This window comes from Cydia pomonella, chromosome 17 (genome assembly GCF_033807575.1).
Source record: "Cydia pomonella isolate Wapato2018A chromosome 17, ilCydPomo1, whole genome shotgun sequence".
NCBI classification, from domain to species: Eukaryota; Metazoa; Arthropoda; class Insecta; order Lepidoptera; family Tortricidae; genus Cydia; species Cydia pomonella.
Window position 1 is genome coordinate 5,633,784 of NC_084719.1, and position 20,029 is coordinate 5,653,812.

The window sequence follows — 20,029 nt, forward strand, 5'->3', positions numbered from 1 at the left end:
TATCGACCCGAACCTCGATGCATCATCGTTATACCCTTTGAATTGGAATAGTTTTGTAGCTGAAAAGACGCGCGAGAGCGTGACGGGCAGCAGAGTCTCTCGCTATCGGATCCTGGATTTTTGGCACCGAAAATAGCAGGGCGGGCGCTCGGTGTGCGGCGCTCGCGCAGTGCGTGTCGCTCCGCCGTGTGAACAGCCCGCTCGTGAGGTGAGTGAGGAGCGCGGGTACTCCACCGGGGCCGGATTGAGGCAGTGTACTGCCTGGGGGCCCTCGCCGTCCGCGACCCTACTTATCAGGACTAATACTTGGCTTAATCCGGCCCTGCAGCCAACCACCTTGTGACCAGGAAGTGGATTTTGTGCCTGTGCAGTGTGGAGTATCCTAACTCTGGATTGTGTTCTTTTTTGGGTTCTAAGTGACGTCACGGTGTGAAAGTGAACGCGATACTTCTTATGGTGCGCCCGCGCTACTGTGACTCGGGTTTCAGCGGCGGCGCGGCCTCGCTGAAAATACCTCGTCCCGCCCACACGCCCGCCTTCGCTCCGACCTATTTGCGGCATGCGCACGGACGTTTATTTAGGAAACTCGCCTCAATTTTTATTTAGAATTAGACATGGCCCATATATCAAGTAATTAGGGCGCTTTGGAATGTCACTTGGAGCTTTACATGTCGAATGTTTCCGTTTTCCAATGATCTATTTATACGCTCATCTCACACAGAGATTACACGATTCGCACACATTCACACTGTGAAACACGCTTGAAAATGATATGATCCAACTTTAGCATACACTAGGGTTTGAGCGTAAAGTTGATCCGAACTTTTTAGTGTCAGGTAGTTTTGATATGGTAGTTAACAGCTGTAAGTGACAGTGGGGAATGTTGGCACGGGATCAAACGCGATCTGAGGCCGCTTCTGAAATATTTGGGCCGGAGACAGAGATGCTTCTGATACAAGTGGTTTAAATTTCAGTAAAATAAAAAGGAGAGTTAGTATGAGGAATTTCTTTAAAGTTTTACTGAACATTTATACGATATAAACTCCGATTCATTTAAATAGTAAGCTAAAATCGTGATTTGACTGAATACATTTTCTCTTGGTTGAAAATACTGTCTAATAAGTCATTCCATTAATAAATCGCGCGTTTTTTTGGCGGCAATTGAATCCCTATTAAATTAAATTCACATTCAAGCGCATGTTGCGCAAGTATTTCCTTGACAAACTTTCTTCTTCATCAACTTAATGATTCACACTGGGTATAATTATGTATGTATTAATATATGTATGTTTATTTGTATTAAGTATATTTGTAAGTTTATCAATATATAGTTTATATTCATATATAGTCTCGGTTACAAATTCATTTACTTTAAAAGACACTGCACCTACTTAATCTTTCTGGCTTAACCCATTGGTTGACTGGTAGAGAATGCCTTAAGGCATTAAGTCCGCCATTTGTACCTTAATGTATTGTGCAATAAAGATTAAATAAATAATAAATCGCATTATTCGCTATATAACATTTTAATTCACAAAGATGCCCTGTATTTTTGTAATTTTTGTAGGTATATACCCAAGCTAAGTCAGCTGTCAAAGTAAAGCTACTGGGAGGTTTTGGTTCGCGGATATAAACCCCAATCGGATTTAATATAAACCCCCAAATTAATATAATTCCAAAAAACTCTTTCAATTACATTTTTATGAATTGGATGGATAACATAAAAACATTGCGTGCGTTTTACAAGCTTTTATTTAACTTGCTCTGTTAGTATGTATGTACGAGTGAGTCAAATCTTGAAAGCTAAATTTGATCCACTTCCCCGATATCCGATTGAGCTGAAAATTCGCATACATATGTAAGTCACCCAATGCAATATTATGGTACCATCGAGTTGATCTGATGATGGAGACAGGAGATGGCCTTAGGAACTCTGTGATGAAACAACACAAACTTATTGTGTTTGGGGATTTTAGAATTGTCTCGATGAGTATTCCGCCTATTGTCGCTAGCCTGTGGGAAGAAAAAAAAGTTAGCGATAAAAAATGAATGAAATTGTGAAAATGATTTTTTTGCCATAAACTTAGTATCATAAACTCTAGTTAGTTGCTAACTTGTATACTTATATATTTAATATAACGTTATTCATAAACGTTTTTCTTAATGCTATAAACTTCTTCCTCGCGTTGTCCCGATTTTGCCACGGCTCATGGGAGCCTGGGGTCCGCTTTGACAACTAATCCCAAGATTTGGCGTAGGCACTAGTTTTTACGAAAGCGACTACCATCTGATCTTCCAACCCAGAGGGTACACTAGGCTTTGTTGGGATTAGTCCGGTTTCCTCACAATGTTTTCCTTCACCGAAAAGCGACTGGTAAATATCAAATGATATTTCGTACATAAGTTCCGAAAAACTCATTGGTACGAGCCGGGGTTTGAACCCGCGACCTCCGGATTGCAAGTCGCACGCTCTTAGCGCTAGGCCACCAGCGCGTCTTTAAGAAAACGATAAAACAAATTAACTAATTGTGGCTCGTAAAGTTTATGAAAGGGGGTAAGAGGTACAAACATAAATCATATTCAGTAAGATAGATCTTCCATTAAAAGCCAGATTTGAATTTCGTCCAAAGGCGCCCACTGATTACCAGTTCGCCGGACGATATCGGCCTGTCGGTTATTCGCAAAAGCTGACAATCGCGAATAACTGACCGGCCGATATCGTCCGGCGAACTGATAATCAGTGGGCTCCTTTACAGGGTATAGTAAACAATTGAAGGAGTTTTCTTGGCGCAACGGTTGTTATGCTAGGTACAATTTGAAATAGGTTTTCGTCACATTACACAGACAATGGTATTAGATCTGACGTGGGTTTTAACGATAGATTGGGCCACGAATTTCTGCCCACATGTTGGGCGTCTGCCAGATGAAATTAGCGAGGACGTAGTCGATAGTTTTACATAGTTTTGGAATTTGAAAACTGGAGAACATTAAAAACACATTAATCACGACTGAATAAATTAAAATAACAGATTGTCGAATGACGTCAAGAACTGCTTTTAAGAATAATAACAATATATATAGAAATTTTCAAATTTTGCAATTCGGAATGCAACGTTTTATGTGACATGTCAAAATGTCTGCAATGTCACAAGCTGTGAAAAGTAATGTGGAATCGCATCCTTACATACTTTTTACAGTTCATTTAATAGTCATGGACACCAAAACACATCTACACAACCACTTATTTGACTAAATAGTCTTTTTGTCCCGATAGTTCTAAAAGTGCTCCCACATTGGTGTTACAAAGTGTTATATAACACGATAACATTCACTAACATTTTATAACATTTGTTACAACTTTTTTGATGTTTGAATTGCTTCCACACTGGTGAAAATGCATAACATGTTGTATAACAATTGTTTTATAACTTTATCACAAATTGCAACAAAGTTATACTCGAGTATAGGCCAAAGGTATATCCCCATCTATTCGAGTATATATTTTTCTTGGTTTTTCGAAGCACGTTTTTTTCTTATACTTTATTTATATATATCATTGATACAGTAGAAAGACATACGCCATACAGCACCATAGGTGAATTTAACAGCATGATGTTCGCGAGAGAAGAAAACTGCGTAGGTTAGTAGGTATATAGATACTAACCTACGGATTTTTCTTCTCTCACGAACACCATGCTGTTAAATTTATTGTATTCAAGAACAGCACAGATCTGGGATTTAACAACACAGCTTTACAAGTAGGTAGGCCAGAAGTCTCAGCGCGACGGGTGCAAGTCTGCAACCGATATTGATTGATACGGGCTATTTTAGTCTGCAATAATTAATTTATATGTACGATGATCTGCAGCCCAGATCTACGGACAAAAATAATAACTGTGCCGCTATTCTGTGCCAGGGATTTATTTACTTTTAAACAAACACGAAGACGAATAATAAAATAAATGAGCATAGGTATAAGTAGTCAAAAAATTTAATTGGTGATTCATTTCGTACCTTGTCACAGTGACAAACAACATGAAAGTCGCTAGAGACTTCATACTATTGTCACTGAGACAAGGTACCAAATGGGTCACAAATTAAATATTTTGACTACCTTTTGAATACCTATATATATTTGTTTTATATATATAAAAAAAAGTTCTATGTCGATTAATAAAAACTGTTAGCTAAAAAATAAAAATAATAAAATCCGTGGTCTCTGCCTACCCCTTCGGGAAATAGGCGTGATTATATGTATGTATATGTTAGCTACATTTCAAACCTGACCAAAAATATATGATCATTGTCAAGACGGCGCTTTTTTAGGGTTCCGTAGTCAACTAGGAACCCTTATAGTTTCGCCATGTCCGTCTGTCTGTCTGTCTGTCTGTCTGTCTGTCTGTCCGAGGCTTTGCTCCGTGGTCGTTAGTGCTAGAAAGCTGAAATTTGGTATGGATATATAAATCAATAAAGCCAACAAAGTCGTACAATAAAATCTAAAAATTTAATTTTTTTAAGGGTACCTCCCCTACACGTAAATTGGAGGTGAAATTTTTTTTTGCTTCAACCCTACAGTGTGGGGTATCGTTGGAAAGGTCTTTCAAAACTAATAGGGGTCTTAAACAAACATTTTTTGATAAAGTAAATATATTCGGAGATAATCGCTCCGAAAGAAAAAAAAAATGTGTCCCCCCCCTCTAACTTTTGAACCATAGGTCCAAAAAATATGAAAAAAATCGTGGAAGTAGAGCTTAAGAAATACATTAAATGAAAACTATAGCGGACATGATCAATTTAGTTGTTTTTGAGTTATCGCAAAAAGTTTCCCCTTCATAGTAAAAAGACTTACTTTAATTAGGTACTGCTTATGCAAAGGTACCGTTTCATCCCTTGGTTAACAATTTACTATACTTTAAGCTCCAGTTTAGCTTATTGTGACGGAAGAGTAACTACGGAACCCTACACTGAGCGTGGCCCGACATGCTTTTGGCCAGTTTTATTTCTCATGTAGGTGACAGTTCACTTTAGTTCCAATGAAATTCCGCAATATGGCGCGTGATCATATATTACTGGTCAGGCTTTACCTTAAAATGACGAGTAGGTAAGCACTTTCATGAGTTACATACGTGGCCACTGCAAATGTCCAATTGTATTGGACACGCACTTAGATAATGTAGGGTAAATATATCTGTATAAAAACATTACAATAATTAATATAAAAAAAAATGGATATGTATAGGATAGGTGTATGAACTTAATCAAATTCATACAATTAACAAAATTTTCATTTATCAAAGCGAAACGCTACTTGTTAAACCTCTTATGAAGGACTCCTGAAGTTATGTATGTCGTCTAAAGTTGGTATTAATATGCACATTTAACCATAGAGGTAATATAGTATCGATTGGGGTTTCAGACTGTTGCCTACCAAATTCATTACACACGAGAAAATACCCAGAGGGATCGCCCCAGGGATTATCCATGTAGTTTATATTTCTCGGTCATTCAGTAACACTACATATATTACAGTAAGTATATAGTATTACAGAAAGGGCTACTTAAAATGACGTTTACCTATTACATAGTGTGTATTTTTTTATATAAGTAACCGCAAACTTATACTAGACGTAGGTTTTAGCGCTATAAACGATTCTGAAAGATTTTTCAAATTTAGTCTTAACTACTAGAGCATAATTAATTTCTGATTTTTTTAGCGGCAATGGATTTCGTACGGTCAACCAATTTGATTCCTAGGCCACTATAGAACCATGTCATAATGACTTCTACGACAGTGCTTATTGAGTGATGCATGTCATGTATAGACTAGCTAAAGCGACAAGGTTCTATAGTGGCCTAGGATTCAAATTGGTTGACTGTACATGATGGTGACTTGTGACAGTTGTGACGTCGCGGCATTAAATGCCACGTTTTGAGTTAAAACAAAGTTGCTTGCTGAATTATTTTATTTGGAAAAATAAAAGTCGTCTGATAAAACCTCTGAAAGTGTGTTCATTAAAGCCTAAAAACTAACTAACCTCTGGTTATGCGGTCGCCTGATGGTAAGCGAATACCGTCGCCCTTGGACACCGGCAACAACGAAGCGGTTATAATGCGTTCATTTTGGTTCATTAAGGTCATTTACGATTCCGGATCGTTATCGATATAATCAAAACAAACACCTAAATATCGCCTTACATTTGTAATAAATATTTATTTTAATTTAAAAGGCTTTTTAGGTAAGAACAATGAATTATCAGATTAGCTGAATAAAATTTAAAAATAAAACATTAATTCGTATATCTCGGTAAAATTTCGATATTTCTATGAAAAACTAAATGAAATGTTATTAAATCTGTTCAAATAGGTTAAATTAATATTTATATGAAGGCTACTTGAATATTACTGCTATACCGATATTAGCAGTACTAAGATAGGTTGTAGACGTCCGGTATTTTCGCCGGACAACGGACTGTGTTACGCGACTACGTCCAGTTTCGTATGTGGCTACCGACCAAGAAAACAAGACTTCATCGCCGAACGCGGACAAATGTCCGGTGAAAACGCCGAACGTCTACAAGCGACCTAAGATACCCGTCACCGTGACCACGGCTGGTGCAACCCAGCTGAAATATCGGATGAGGTAAAAATACTTAATGAAAATATATCACGTTAGACCTGATTAAATCACTGAATATGCGGATTTAGGATTTTCAGAAATATAATATACACATTCTGCTAAAATCATGACATTTATTTTGATCAATGTTTACGTTAACTATAGGATATTTGACTGTATTTAAAATAAATTATTTCACACCATGCACGAAATAGATAAACATAGATAAAATAGATAAACGTAGACAGCAGTTATTTTTAGACACTTCCTATTTTATAATTCGTATAGAATTATAAAGAGTAGGCGACTTGACCGTGACGTCATTTGCTAGTGTTTCATATAAATTCCATTGTGGCAAATCGTTTTGACAGTTCGAATAAAGAAACTGATTTGACTAGTAGTCAAATACTCAAATTCAGTATGGCTATTAGGATAATTTATTTTCTGAAACGTATGACATCATTTCCGCTGTAGTCACAGCATCCGTAGAATGGTTATTGGGTAATATTAAAAACAAGTTAATTATAGCTTGTAGTTGTTTATTATTTTAGAGCGTTTTCACATTGTCCGATCCGCCATCACGGGGCCTACCGTGAAAATTATTCTCTGTCACTCTAATTACGTCTTAGTGAGAGTAAAAGAGAAATAACCCCGCAATTTGCGAATTTCTGTTTTCGCGGTAGGCGTAGATCCTACATCCGCGTAGTCGGACCGCGGCGGGGGCGCCCTCTTTAGCGGTCACGCACACTACAAAACACAGTATGCCTACTCATACGCACACCAATAAATATTGTATTGTAGGTCCGACAGCTGACGGAGGGCTCTTACATGGCTGAAATTATTGGAAAATATGACAAAAACAGCTGCAGGAGAGTGTCATATAGCATTAAGTTCGCCTTTTTTTGCGTTATCTATCGTTTTTTAGTAATAATGATTTAATTAAATACAGAAAAAGAAATATGTTTTTATATTATATTTCGCTCGCGAGGTCTACAGCTGACAGACCCGCTAGTTTAAGAGAATTGACCAGAGAGACCAGATTCACAGAGACTTGACGCATCAGTGGTTCAGAACAGATATTCTGGAAAGTCTAGAAATATCTTCACGTCATGCTGCCGACAGATATTTTCGCAACTGCCAAGATTTGTTTTACTAGAGCTTTTAGGCAAAGAAACTGTTATGTCTGTGGATGCATGAATTATTTGAGAACATCTTGAGAACATCAGCGTTATAATTGATTTAATCTATTGTCAACGTTTCTTTCGATTAGGCACATTTTGAATCGTATTAAAATAATGTTTATAAATATTTAAACTACTTTCTTTCGTGAATTGACTTAAATGTTATATTTACATCGTGAGTGCATTTCATTTCATAATGAAATTAAGTGAAAAATTTACAAAATTTATTGAATAATTTTTCATGAATAAATTATTCAGGGTTGGCAATTGTATGAGGAAGATGATTTGCCAAATGTCTACCTCTAGCAGCAAGCAATTATTTAAATATTTGTGTTGTTTAAAACACGTTGTTTGCTCGATTCATTCCGAGAAACAGTGATAGTGATTGGCACCCAAATTCTCAAAATTTTGCAGCTTTTGACTTATTTCTGTGGAGCTATCTAAAATTAAGTTTCTATGCTAACAAGCTGATGAATTTTAAACAGTTAAAACCGACCATCCGACTCAAATTTACTAGGATAACGCCGAAAATGTGCGAAAATATTCTGAAAATTGCCTGCTGTCAGATGTGTACATATGTCAGACATTATGTTCCGCATGTATTTGCCAACCCTGAATAACATATTTTTAAAACAATACTTAATAGTCTTTGAACTTAAAATTAGAATGAATTAGTCACAATTTCACCTAGTCTTTGAACTGAATACAGTTAAAATTTAAATTCATTCTATTTCACCTAACGAAAATATGAAAGTATTGTAAACAAACTTACTAAAATTATTTCGATTACAAAAAGTGAACCCGAATGCGTTTAATTATTATGCACCCATCTGGTATTGGCCCCATGCCAGGAGTTGCATAATTCCATGCAGGAAAAGCCATTATACATGACATAATCTGGTGGTTTGTTACTTTTATTACGCCCTAAACGATCTAATGTAAAATTCCGGAATATAAATATAAAATTATGGAAAAAGAATTCGTGTTGCTAACAAAACCGACAGTCTGAATTTAATAGGAAGATGATATTAGGTTCTTAGTAGGTCTTAATTAGTTATTAGACATTTTTGAACTACAGCTGGGTAGACTAGCAAGAACTTGCTTGCAATTTTCATTACATTGCGGTTTCTGATCAAACTTTTGAATGCAGTTTACGTTACTGGCTGGCAATGTAACTTAAATTGCATGCAAGTTCTTGCTAGTCTACGCCTCGCTTTAGAATAAACGAAAAAACAATTTTCAGTACTTGTACTAAAAATAATACATTTTACATAATAACACAAAATGTTATGGCTTAATCATGCTTATTTGACACATTAAGAATCATAAATTTTAGGTTTAAGATTCTTTATTTCTCACTAAGAATTTGACAATTCACTTACATGAGAACTTAAAGCTATACAAATACATTTATTTTGCATGAAATTAGGGAAAGAACTAAAAATATAGAGGGTATTCAAACATACAGTAAAATAAAATCTGCCGATACACTTAAACAAAACAAGGTGATTAGTGGTGCATGGATGGTAAATGGTAAACACTCCGTCTGTTCAGATATACACAAAACATTTTGTAATTATTAGTAAGCTAAGGCCAGCGCAACTTGTATAACTAAGCGTCGGCGGGGATCATCCCTGTACTGGTCAATATACCGCATAGGTAGACGCCGTAGATGGTAGGTATTACGAATATCGGGACCGGTTCATTAGTTGCCATGAGCTCATTAAATATGCAAATATCGATCCTATTAGTTATACAATCATAAATTATGCCACTAATTCTATTTTGATCCCAGAATCTCGCATGGGTACTCAAATAGGCACCCAATTGAAAGCGATACAATATAACCTGCATCTCTAATAAGATTTGGCAAAAACATTTTTTTCGTTCAAACTTTTATCGCTGACTGTACTTTTCTTACACAGGCTACTCTAAAAACCCCAAACAATTATAAAAACCCCAAACAATTAGGTTGTGTTATTTTATCAACGAGTTTCTATGGCCACCTCCTGTCTCCATCATCAGATCAGCTCGATTGTACCATAATTGTCACCCGACTCACATATGTATGCAAATTTTCAGCTTCATTAGAAGTGGGTCAAATTTAACTTGCAAGATTTGTCCCGTATAAACATACATTGGATGGTAACATTTTTATATATTTGCTTACCTACAGAAATGACAGCCAAATGAAATTAGTTCGCTGAAGAAAAAAAACAAGGTCGTAGAATTATATAACGCAGCTCCCGTCGCGCATACTAATGTGCTCCGAGATATGATATTTATGATAGAGTTTTTGAACATCGAAATTAGGAGGCTTTCTTTCTGCATCCCTGTCGTTTTCATAATGTAAGAGCGCGACTTTCTTCGAATTCGATTTTTGCGATAGCCGATATTCGTTCCGTTCTTAGAGAAATACTTGTTAATACACTTTGCTAGCTTCGTTAATACACGTTATTAAAAATACGCATCAAATATCATATATCAAATACGGCTTAGTAGGTAAAAATATTATTGAATTGCTCAACATCTACTAAAATCCTGATTATATGTTTTCATAATCTTTTAGTCAGAAAATACTGCATTTTTTGTCGATAGGCACATAAATACTAACGTATGGTATTAACATATCGGGTTCGAATTTGGATGAACTCGGGAATTTTGTGTAAATAAGCCAACAATTAATTAAGAACAATTGCAAAAGACACAGATTAATAGATATGTACCTATTGTACCTACACATGTCCAAACGTAATATTTAAATAGAAGTTTCTCTTGGATCTTACCTACATATAGGTAATCAAATCGCAGGTATTGGCAAAGGAAATTAATTAGTTACAGATAGAAGGTATTTATCAGATATAAATATTAGTGCGGACATTACAAACTAATTAGATATCGTGCCAAAACTGTGTTGTAGGTATTTGGTGACATATCACCTTGAATACCGCTGTTCTATTTTATATTATAAATGATTAAATATTATAGGACATTATTACACAAATTGACTAAGTCCCACAGTAAGCTCAATAAGGCTTGTGTTGTGGGTACTTATACAACGATAAATATAATATTATAAATACTTAAATACATAGAAAACACCCATGATTCAGGAACAAATGTGCTCATTACACAAAAAAATGCCCTTACCAGGATTTGAACCCGGGACCATCGCCTTCATAGGCAGGGTCAAATATTAGTTATATACAAGATGTTTTGTAGTCTACTAAAATATATATTCAGAAATGATAACTGATAAAGCTCAGTCGCCGTATTTCTTCGGCTGCAAAGGTCACTATATGCGTGTCTACCACTTTTATAACTACTTCACTTTTACATCTCTTCCGTTCCGTTTTTATAATCGAACACCAAAATGTCTCGAGTGAAATAGGTCACTTTCAACCCTTGGTCTACAATCTACTATTAAATATGATCAGAATAAAAAAAAACCATGTATTTTTTTCATATTCCAGGCCCATTGGCGTATTTTCTGTAGAAAAAGCAAACACACAAAGCCGCCACCATGGACGCGATCAAGAAGAAGATGCAGGCGATGAAGCTGGAGAAGGATAACGCCATGGACAAGGCGGACACCTGCGAGCAGCAGGCCAGGGATGCCAACCTCCGCGCCGAGAAGGTATGGCTTGTTGGGGAAGGACAACGCGCTGGACCGCGCGCTCATGTGCGAGCAGCAGGCCAGGGATGCCAACCTCCACGCCGAGAAGGTAAGGCTTGTTGGGGAAGGACAACGCGCTGGACCGTGCGCTCATGTGCGAGCAGCAGGCCAGGGATGCCAATCTCCACGCCGAGAAGGTAAGGCTTGTTGGGGAAGGACAACGCGCTGGACCGCGCGCTCATGTGCGAGCAGCAGGCCAGGGATGCCAACCTCCACGCCGAGAAGGTAAGGCTTGTTGGGGAAGGACAACGCGCTGGACCGCGTGCTCATGTGCGAGCAGCAGGCCAGGGATGCCAACCTCCACGCCGAGAAGGTAAGGCTTGTTGGGGAAGGACAACGCGCTGGACCGCGAGCCCATGTGCGAGCAGCAGGCCAGGGATGCCAACCTCCGTGCCGAGAAGGTAAGGCTTGTTGGGGAAGGACAACGCGCTGGACCGCGCGCTCATGTGCGAGCAGCAGCCCAGGGATGCCATCATGCCAACCTCCGCGCCGAGAAGGTAAGGCTTGTTGGGGAAGGACAACGCGCTGGACCGCGCGCTCATGTGCGAGCAGCAGGCCAGGGATGCCAACCTCCGCGCCGAGAAGGTAAGGAGAAATTTCAACAGCACAATCCATCCCACTGTCTTACTCCTTAAGGCAAACCTAAACCTACTAGTACGTTTCAATTTACGTTAAGATTGTCCAGCAATAAGTGAGAAATTAAATATTTTGTAAAGCATTTCTTTAATAGTTATCCAATGGGATGGACTATAGTGTCATTTGTTGATTAAAGAAAGGCCTTAAATAATCCTATATTTTACTTGTCTTTATATTAGTGTTTAGACTTTAAATCGTAGTTTGAAATAGATCATCTCTTTCCACACCATGTCTTATTCAAAGTGTTTTCTTTCCGTAGGTGAATGAGGAAGTCCGTGAGCTCCAGAAGAAGCTGCTGCAGGTGGAGGAGATCCTCACCCAGAGCAAGAACCAGCTCGAGACCGCCACCAAGACCCTCGAGGAGAAGGAGAAGACCCTCACCACCACCGAGGCTGAAGTCGCCTCCCTCAACAGGTCTGGACTTTCTAGCGTATACAGTTTAGCCAAGGGGCCAACCCAGATGACAATTGCACATCTACAAGTACGCCAAACAAATATTTAAAAAAATTTAAGGGGATGACACGCTACGAAAAGTCACGGGACCATTTATATATATTATAGAAGTTTTTATTGGCGTTTTCTGTCGACGGTTATCAATCAAGTAATCAACATGGCTAGGCCACCAGCACTAACAAGATGTTTGCGATTTTATCATAATTATCATGTATGTCATAAATAAATAAATAATTAAGTAAATAATGCGGCCAGAAATATGAGTCGATCTAAAGGGGATTATTTAAATGATACTTAGGCCATGTATTGTAGGGGTTCTGAAAATTACTCAGCCACAGCAACAGTATGTGAAAACTAGTTAGAATTTGGACTTCGTTGCACGAAAATACATTGAATAAGTTTTCCAATGGCTGTTACAACTATAATGCTTGGTGGGCACTACTATGCATACAAAATTGAAAAAAATACTTGTTACTTGTTACCCAAGTAGACCACATGTTGACTTAAAGCACGCTACTACGTTGGATCCATTTCGAGCTTTTCAGTCGAGTACCATATTTAGGCAACGATGCTTGCTGAGTTGCCTAAGTGAGGTACGAAATTGAAAAGCTTGATTATATCACTATTGTATACAATACTTTTTCTACATGTCATAAAAAATATTTTTTTTTACTATAAAACCTAAATAAGTTATGAATATTGGTAAGTAACTAAGTAGGCCAAAAATATAGTACAAAAGACATAAACGCGCGAGGCCCCGCCCGTCTGCCGTTCTACAGGAGCGCGGCGGCACATGATTAGTTAATTTATAGTTTTTATAGTTGACTACAACGTAGCGAAAGAAATTTTATAGTTGAGTTGGGGGCCCATACATGAAAAGTATGGGCCACATGAAAAGTACGCAATTATAGTTTGGTAAACGAAATCTAAATTCAACCATTAAAGTCGACGTCTAGAAAAATGTATTTTATCTTTATCTTTAAATAATCCGATTTGTATTAATGTGATACTCGCAACACAGGAAGGTGCAGCAGATTGAGGAGGACCTGGAGAAGTCCGAGGAGAGGTCCGGCACTGCCCAGCAGAAGCTGCTCGAGGCCCAGCAGTCCGCTGATGAGAACAACCGGTCAGTACCAGATTAATTTAATAGTAGACCTCCAGACTGGGACAAGTGGCGTATTGGAAGAGAGGCCTATGCTCAGCAGTGGGCTATAAAAGGCGAATATGATGAGACTATCCTCCGCCAGCAACTTGTCCGTGAGAAGTTGTTAAATGAAATGAAATGAAATGAAAGCATTTATTTCGGACAAAAACATCCATATTATGTTAGTAATGACTTACGGCTAAGTGTGTTAGTAGAAAGTATAATTACAATTTGGAATGGCATGCAGAGACATCCAGTGAATAAGGATAGGGCTGTCCATCCTCTCAGCAATCACCTTCAGGAGAGTGTTGGTACTGCCCCGAACACGCTCGCTCAGGGACGCCCCCCGCTTCGTCATCACGGCTTGGAAACCGTCGGTTCTCCATGCGGCGAACATCCCCGACGCGCTGCAGCGCCAGGGCAGCCCCAACAACGTTATTGTACTGGACGCGCAGAGCACTGTAAAATAAAAAAAATCTTTTATCACCATTTTCACCCCTTTATGGACCAGTCTATAAAGGGGTGAAAATGGTGCTTTATGGACACGCCAGCGTGTACAGCCTGGCATGACGTGTCGCTTGAGGAAGCGGTTACAGCGATGGAATATACTTATAAGCAGCTGAAGCTCTTATTTTTGAATTAAAAAAAAGTATCCACTGTCAGATCTGATGCATATTACTGAAAGTTATCAAGGCTCCCTAAATATAGTTGAACCGCTCGCGGTACACTAGAAGTGTAGTAATTTTTGAAGACCTCTAGAGTTATTTTAGTTTGTTGAGTGCTTAGCTAGGTACTTATGAGGTGTTGTATGTTCCAGTATGTGCAAGGTGTTGGAGAACAGGGCCGCACAAGACGAGGAGCGTATGGACCAGCTCACCAACCAGCTCAAGGAGGCGCGTCTGCTCGCTGAGGACGCCGACGGCAAGTCCGACGAGGTACGTTCGTTCTTTTTTTATATTATGAGATATTGTTACACAAATCGATCTCAACTGTACATTTGTTCAGTCAGTTGTCCTGTCTGGCACAGTTAAACCGTGGAATGAACTGTCGCCCGCGGTATTCCCGGACCGTTACGATCTTCAAACTTTTAAGAAAAGATCGTACCTACTCTCATCTTGAAAGGCTGGCAAAACACGTGCAAACCCTATGGTATGGTACCAGGAAATATTAATTGCTTACCATCAGACGTTTCGCCTGCTCGTGTGCCTGTTATCATAACAAAAATCTGATAAGTCAAATCAAATTTTTTGTCGAATTCCATAAGTAAAGTTAAATCACCAATATTGACAAAAACTGGTTTTGCACTAAACAACATAAATTGCCAATTACATAATGATAAATAACTTCGAAAATTGGTATTTGCGTCCACAATTGATAGTTCGTAATCGAATCGAGTGCACTCGGCCAAGCAATGTCCTTGAATTTAATTTTCCATGAACGCCATATAATTCAGTAGACAGAATCAAATTTCAGAGGAATTCTATAGTTTGGATAGGCTCTAGGAGCTTTCTGGTTGTGCTTTTAGGAATTAACAACCCGCAGTTGTCCACACTTTTTGTTGAGGGGAAAGGGAGACAATGTGACAGCTACAAATTCTCAAGGCTCGTCTTTTCACGTGGCGCATGATACTCATGCCACCGGAAAGTTTCCGGAATTGCGAAATTCTAGAATTTTGGAAAGTTCTCATTTTCTTCAACTTTTTGCAACTTTGCTATCTTCAATTCTTATTATTATTGTATAGTTAAGAAGTACCTAAATATGTGTATAAACATATAGATTCAATAGTGAATGTTTACTTTGAAAAGTTACATTGTAGTTTGACCTACTTTCCAACATTTATAGCATTTATAAGTTAATGCAGGTAGCGGAAAGTATGTAAGTAAAAGGGGCAATAAATGACCATTAGAATATAATTCACGAGCGACCGTGAAACTGCGGAAAGACGAAATTAAGGAGCTGAAGTCGGTACCTCAGCCTTTTATTAACACAGATTTTAAAGCTGTTTTAAAATTTGTTGTGTAAAAACACAACTGGTAATAAAAATAAAAATCCACAAAAAAGAATGTAAAACATAATAAAAAAACTAAATCTCCTTATAGAGACGACGTGCGCTAGGTCCCTATGGCCCCAGGTTTTAAAACTACAACTTTTTTCGGTTCAATTCGACATCTAATATGTAATATTCTATTTTTCTTCCGGTATCCCGGTGTCTTTATGCAATATATTAGAGAGTTTCAATAAAAAAAACGTATTAAATTAAAAGTAATAATCTAAAAAGAAAATTGGCTGAGCATGGTATCGGTGATGCAAGCAACATTTTCTCGCTGCATCACGATGCCCTCCAGTCATTCCAAAACGTTGAAATAGTTCTCAGAAATTTCAGGAAAAATTCGCAGGAATCTTTCATTAAAGAAACCATAAGTTTCCGAAATTTTCCTGCTTATGTAAACATGCATTGGTACTAAGCTAATATGATGTCCAGGTGTCCCGCAAGCTGGCCTTCGTTGAAGACGAGCTGGAGGTCGCCGAGGACCGTGTTAAGTCCGGAGACTCCAAGATCGGCGAGCTTGAGGAGGAGTTGAAGGTAATTATTTAGTTTATAATAAGGATCCTGAATTCCTGACCGTTTGAACCCATAATGTTTGAACATGAATTGGGATAGAACATTCTTTTCTACCGTCTCAATTTACGAAAAGATTATTTTATCTATTCAGCTATGGAATGAGAACATCAATATTTTTAAGGAAAAATCATAAATCACTGATTATTTCGCCAAAAAAATACAGATAAATCTTTACACCGAAATAGTTTTGGAAATATAATTTTCACATTCAATTCAGATGAACCGATTCCGCGATTTGAGAGTAAATTCAAAGGCCTAAATTTGCATCAGTATATTGACATAGTCGTACCTACTCTAATTTTACCTTACCCAGGTCGTAGGAAACTCCCTAAAGTCCCTGGAGGTATCCGAGGAGAAGGCCAACCAGCGTGTGGAAGAGTTCAAGAAACAGCTGAAGACCCTCACGAGCAAGCTGAAGGAGGCCGAGGCCCGCGCCGAATACGCCGAGAAGACCGTCAAGAAACTGCAGAAGGAGGTCGACAGGCTTGAAGGTACGACGTTGTCTATGGACATGTTTTGTTTTTCATTTGTCTAGAAGGCTAAGCCAAGATGGCAAAAGTCAGACGAGTAGAAAAAACGGCACAAGAGCATGTCGGGCCATGCTCAGTGTAGGGCTCCGTAGGTACACATCAGTCACAGTAGTCTGCCTTTAACGGGGGCTATTAGTAAGAATCATCTCCAGTCAGCGAAGGGAGTACCTTCGCGGCGCTTTGTACGAGTACCCTTTGTTTGTACTAAGAAGGCAAGACTTTTTGCGATATATCAAAAACGGCTTAACCGATCAAGTTCGCTATAGTTTTCATTGAAAGTTTTCACTAAGCTTTACTTTTACGATTTCTTCCATAAGTACACTTAATAAATAAAAAAAATCTAGTATTCATTCTACCATTTTGGTTGTGTGATTGATTTGTATATCTATGCCAAATCGCTGCTTTCTAGCACTAACGACCACCGAGCAAAGCCGCGGACAGACAGACGGACATTGTGAAACTACTCGTATAAGAATTCCTATAGTTGACTAGGGAATCCTAAAAATGTATCGGTATGACAGATGGTACGAAAAGTCACGTGCCTATTTCCATACATTATTTAAATTTCGTTCGGCATTTTCTACCAAAGATTGTCATCTTGGCTAGGCCCCCAGGTTTCTATTTTATCACGCTAATAATTGTCACCTGACGTTGATAATTCACCGTACATAGCTGGTCCAACAAGTATATATGTATTACCATTTTTACTTACAAACCAAGAAATGTTCCGGAAAATTTCATTGTCAGAGGCCCTACCGCGATTTTTTTTTTTTTTATCGCGGGAGGGCCACAGGTGTCAAATGTCAAGGTGGTGAAATAGGCGCCTGCTGGACAGGTTAGGCAGAGGACTTTATGTTCTCTTCTTCAACATGCTCATGTATTTTATGACATAGCAGTCTATAATTTTACTATCCAAGCTATTTTCAGCATTTTTCAGCGGATTATAAACGATATCAGATTTAAATTGTTTACTAATGACTTGAATTTTGATCACAAATTGTAATACGAAGCGCGCTCTTCAAACTTCATTAACGCTGGATCTAACAATTAAGGAGAACTTTATAACTTCTCTATTGAAGCTTTTTAATCGGCTTTAAAACTAAGTTTTTCACAATAATGCATTAAAATATGATTGATATATGGTAACCAAGAAACTTGATACCTACCTAATGGGATTGTACTTATAACAGAAGAGTGTAATGCACTATTGCCGATTTGATTGGCAAAAACAAGCTTCAAAAACTAAAATATGATTTTAAAATTCACCATTTAAACTATTGATCACGTCGATTTTAAATAATTATTTGATACAGAACTGTTTTTACTTGAATCAACTCGCGTGATTTTAGTTTTAGTGGTCTATTATTGTCACTTAACACCATTTTCCAGACTTGTTATTCAACGAGAAGGAGAAATACAAGGCCATTTGCGATGATCTGGACGGCACATTCGCCGAACTGACAGGATACTAACTGCTTACAGCTTAGTTGAAGACAAACCGTCCAACGCGCTTTCCGTAGCCCATAGCTTTACCTATTGAGAATTCTCCTTTGCAATGTAGGATAGGAGAATGGGTGCCGTCTTCTATTTTACTTTTAATGCTTTACTTTTTTCACACTAACTCAATTTTAAGAAGATTCTCAATGCGCTGAACTTCAAAGGTCTAAAATTGTCTTAATAATTGTTGGTCATTTTTCTTTTCCATTATTTACTTCGATCCTGATTTTCGCTACAAAAGGGACTATTATTATCACATAACACCATTTTCCAGACTCATTGTGGAAAGAGAAGGAGAAATACAAGGCGATATGCGATGACTTGGACGGAACATTCGCTGAACTCACAGGATACTAACTTCCCTAGCTTAGTTTAAGACAAAAACGTCCAACACAAGTTATCCGTAGAGTCCATTTTGTATGCCCTTCGAGGAGTTTAGACTCCTTGCCTACGCGTTATTACGTGTAGCTGATGAGAGAATCAGCGCAGCCATTTCCGTTTTAATCTTCTTTCACACTAATCCCCCTGTTCTTTAGAGGATTGTTGACATTTGAGCCAGAACACGTTTTTAGACGAAAAAATAACGAGCGCATTTATTGTTTCTCGGCAAAGGACTAAAAAAGAATCGGAAATCATTGTAATACTGTTTTCACATTTAACTTTCTTTGGTATTAACATAGTGTAAAACCGTGTTCTTTTAGCTGAGCGTCTAGTAAACTTTGTCTGTGTAAAGTAGTTTAGCTTGAAAATAAAATTATCGTCTTTTGGAGCAATTTGTGACAAGGCATTTAGGTAAAGCTTGCAAATCCTTGTCACGAAGATTCTAAATGACGACGGTGGTTTTTGCATAATGGATGCAAAAGCTGTCTTAATGCATGGAAATAAAGTTTAAATTCCGAGCACGCTAGAAGCTGACGTTCAGACAATCCTGTATAGATCGCATAGATTTAAGGCCCCGCTTTTCGTGTTGTGACTAACATGTCTTACGCTTTGCTGCTACCGGCGGACAATGCTTTCAAGGTACTGGTTGTTCTTAATTAAATTAGACTAGTTAGGGCAAGTAGACAAGTTTAGACATCTGTTTGAACTTTGCTATTCGCCAAAATTATTCTAAAGTAGAATTTAATAGTGTAGCAAATAAAGCCGACGCTTGCGCTGCAAATTAAATTTAATTAGTAACATAATAATTCTAGTAACTTTCTGACTTCACAAATAATATTTCATATTAAATGCTATAACGTTCAATTCGCTTTTCATAAACTAATTTCACCATCAATTTAGACGATAGAGCACCAATGTAGAGGAGCAGCCAAGTTTCTAGATAAATTCTAATAAAAAATATCCGTTCCACAGACGAGCTGGGCATCAACAAGGACAGATACAAGTCCCTGGCCGACGAGATGGACTCCACCTTCGCCGAGCTGGCCGGATATTAAAAAAAATAAGCTCCCGCGCACTCCAATACAAACCCATGAGCTATCTCTTTCTATCACACTCGTGCGACAGAGAGAGACTCGAGCGTTTGTCTATGATGTAACAATTCATACTGCTGCCTGCAGAAAAGAACATCGACTATCGTGATGTAATGATATTTATTATTTTATGTAAATTTATTTACGATTTTGAATAAAATTAATTTATAACATCTTTTGATTTCTTATTTTATTTTAATC

At 38.0% G+C, this 20,029-nt stretch overlaps 1 protein-coding gene across 3 annotated transcripts; it reads left to right on the top strand.

Annotated features, from left to right (window-relative positions):
• Nucleotides 1–49: 49 nt before the first annotated feature.
• Nucleotides 50–20,003, top strand: LOC133527285 (tropomyosin-1). Of its 3 annotated transcripts, XR_009800852.1 has the most exons (9): nt 51–208; nt 11,271–11,434; nt 12,369–12,523; nt 13,584–13,688; nt 14,524–14,641; nt 16,189–16,290; nt 16,643–16,820; nt 18,631–19,376; nt 19,710–20,003. XR_009800852.1 is itself a non-coding variant. In XM_061864257.1 (8 exons), the coding sequence occupies exons 2-8, from the start codon at nt 11,321–11,323 to the stop codon at nt 18,329–18,331; spliced, it is 855 nt and encodes a 284-aa protein (XP_061720241.1). In that variant the 5' UTR covers nt 50–208; nt 11,271–11,320; the 3' UTR covers nt 18,332–18,581. The 3 variants fall into 3 exon arrangements, 2 of the variants coding, with proteins under 2 accessions (XP_061720241.1, XP_061720240.1); XM_061864257.1 differs by lacking the exons at nt 18,631–19,376; nt 19,710–20,003 and adding an exon at nt 18,249–18,581 and having other exon boundaries at nt 50–208; XM_061864256.1 differs by lacking the exon at nt 18,631–19,376.
• The last annotated feature ends 26 nt before the right edge of the window (nt 20,004–20,029 follow it).

Bases quoted from the DNA above. Each gene is read 5' to 3' on its own strand.
- LOC133527285 (XM_061864257.1), top strand. From the start codon at position 11,321: ATGGACGCGATCAAGAAGAAGATGCAGGCGATGAAGCTGGAGAAGGAT. The intron at 11,435-12,368 runs GTATGGCTTGTT...TTCTTTCCGTAG, and splicing joins CCAACCTCCGCGCCGAGAAG to GTGAATGAGGAAGTCCGTGA. The intron at 16,291-16,642 runs GTAATTATTTAG...TACCTTACCCAG, and splicing joins AGCTTGAGGAGGAGTTGAAG to GTCGTAGGAAACTCCCTAAA.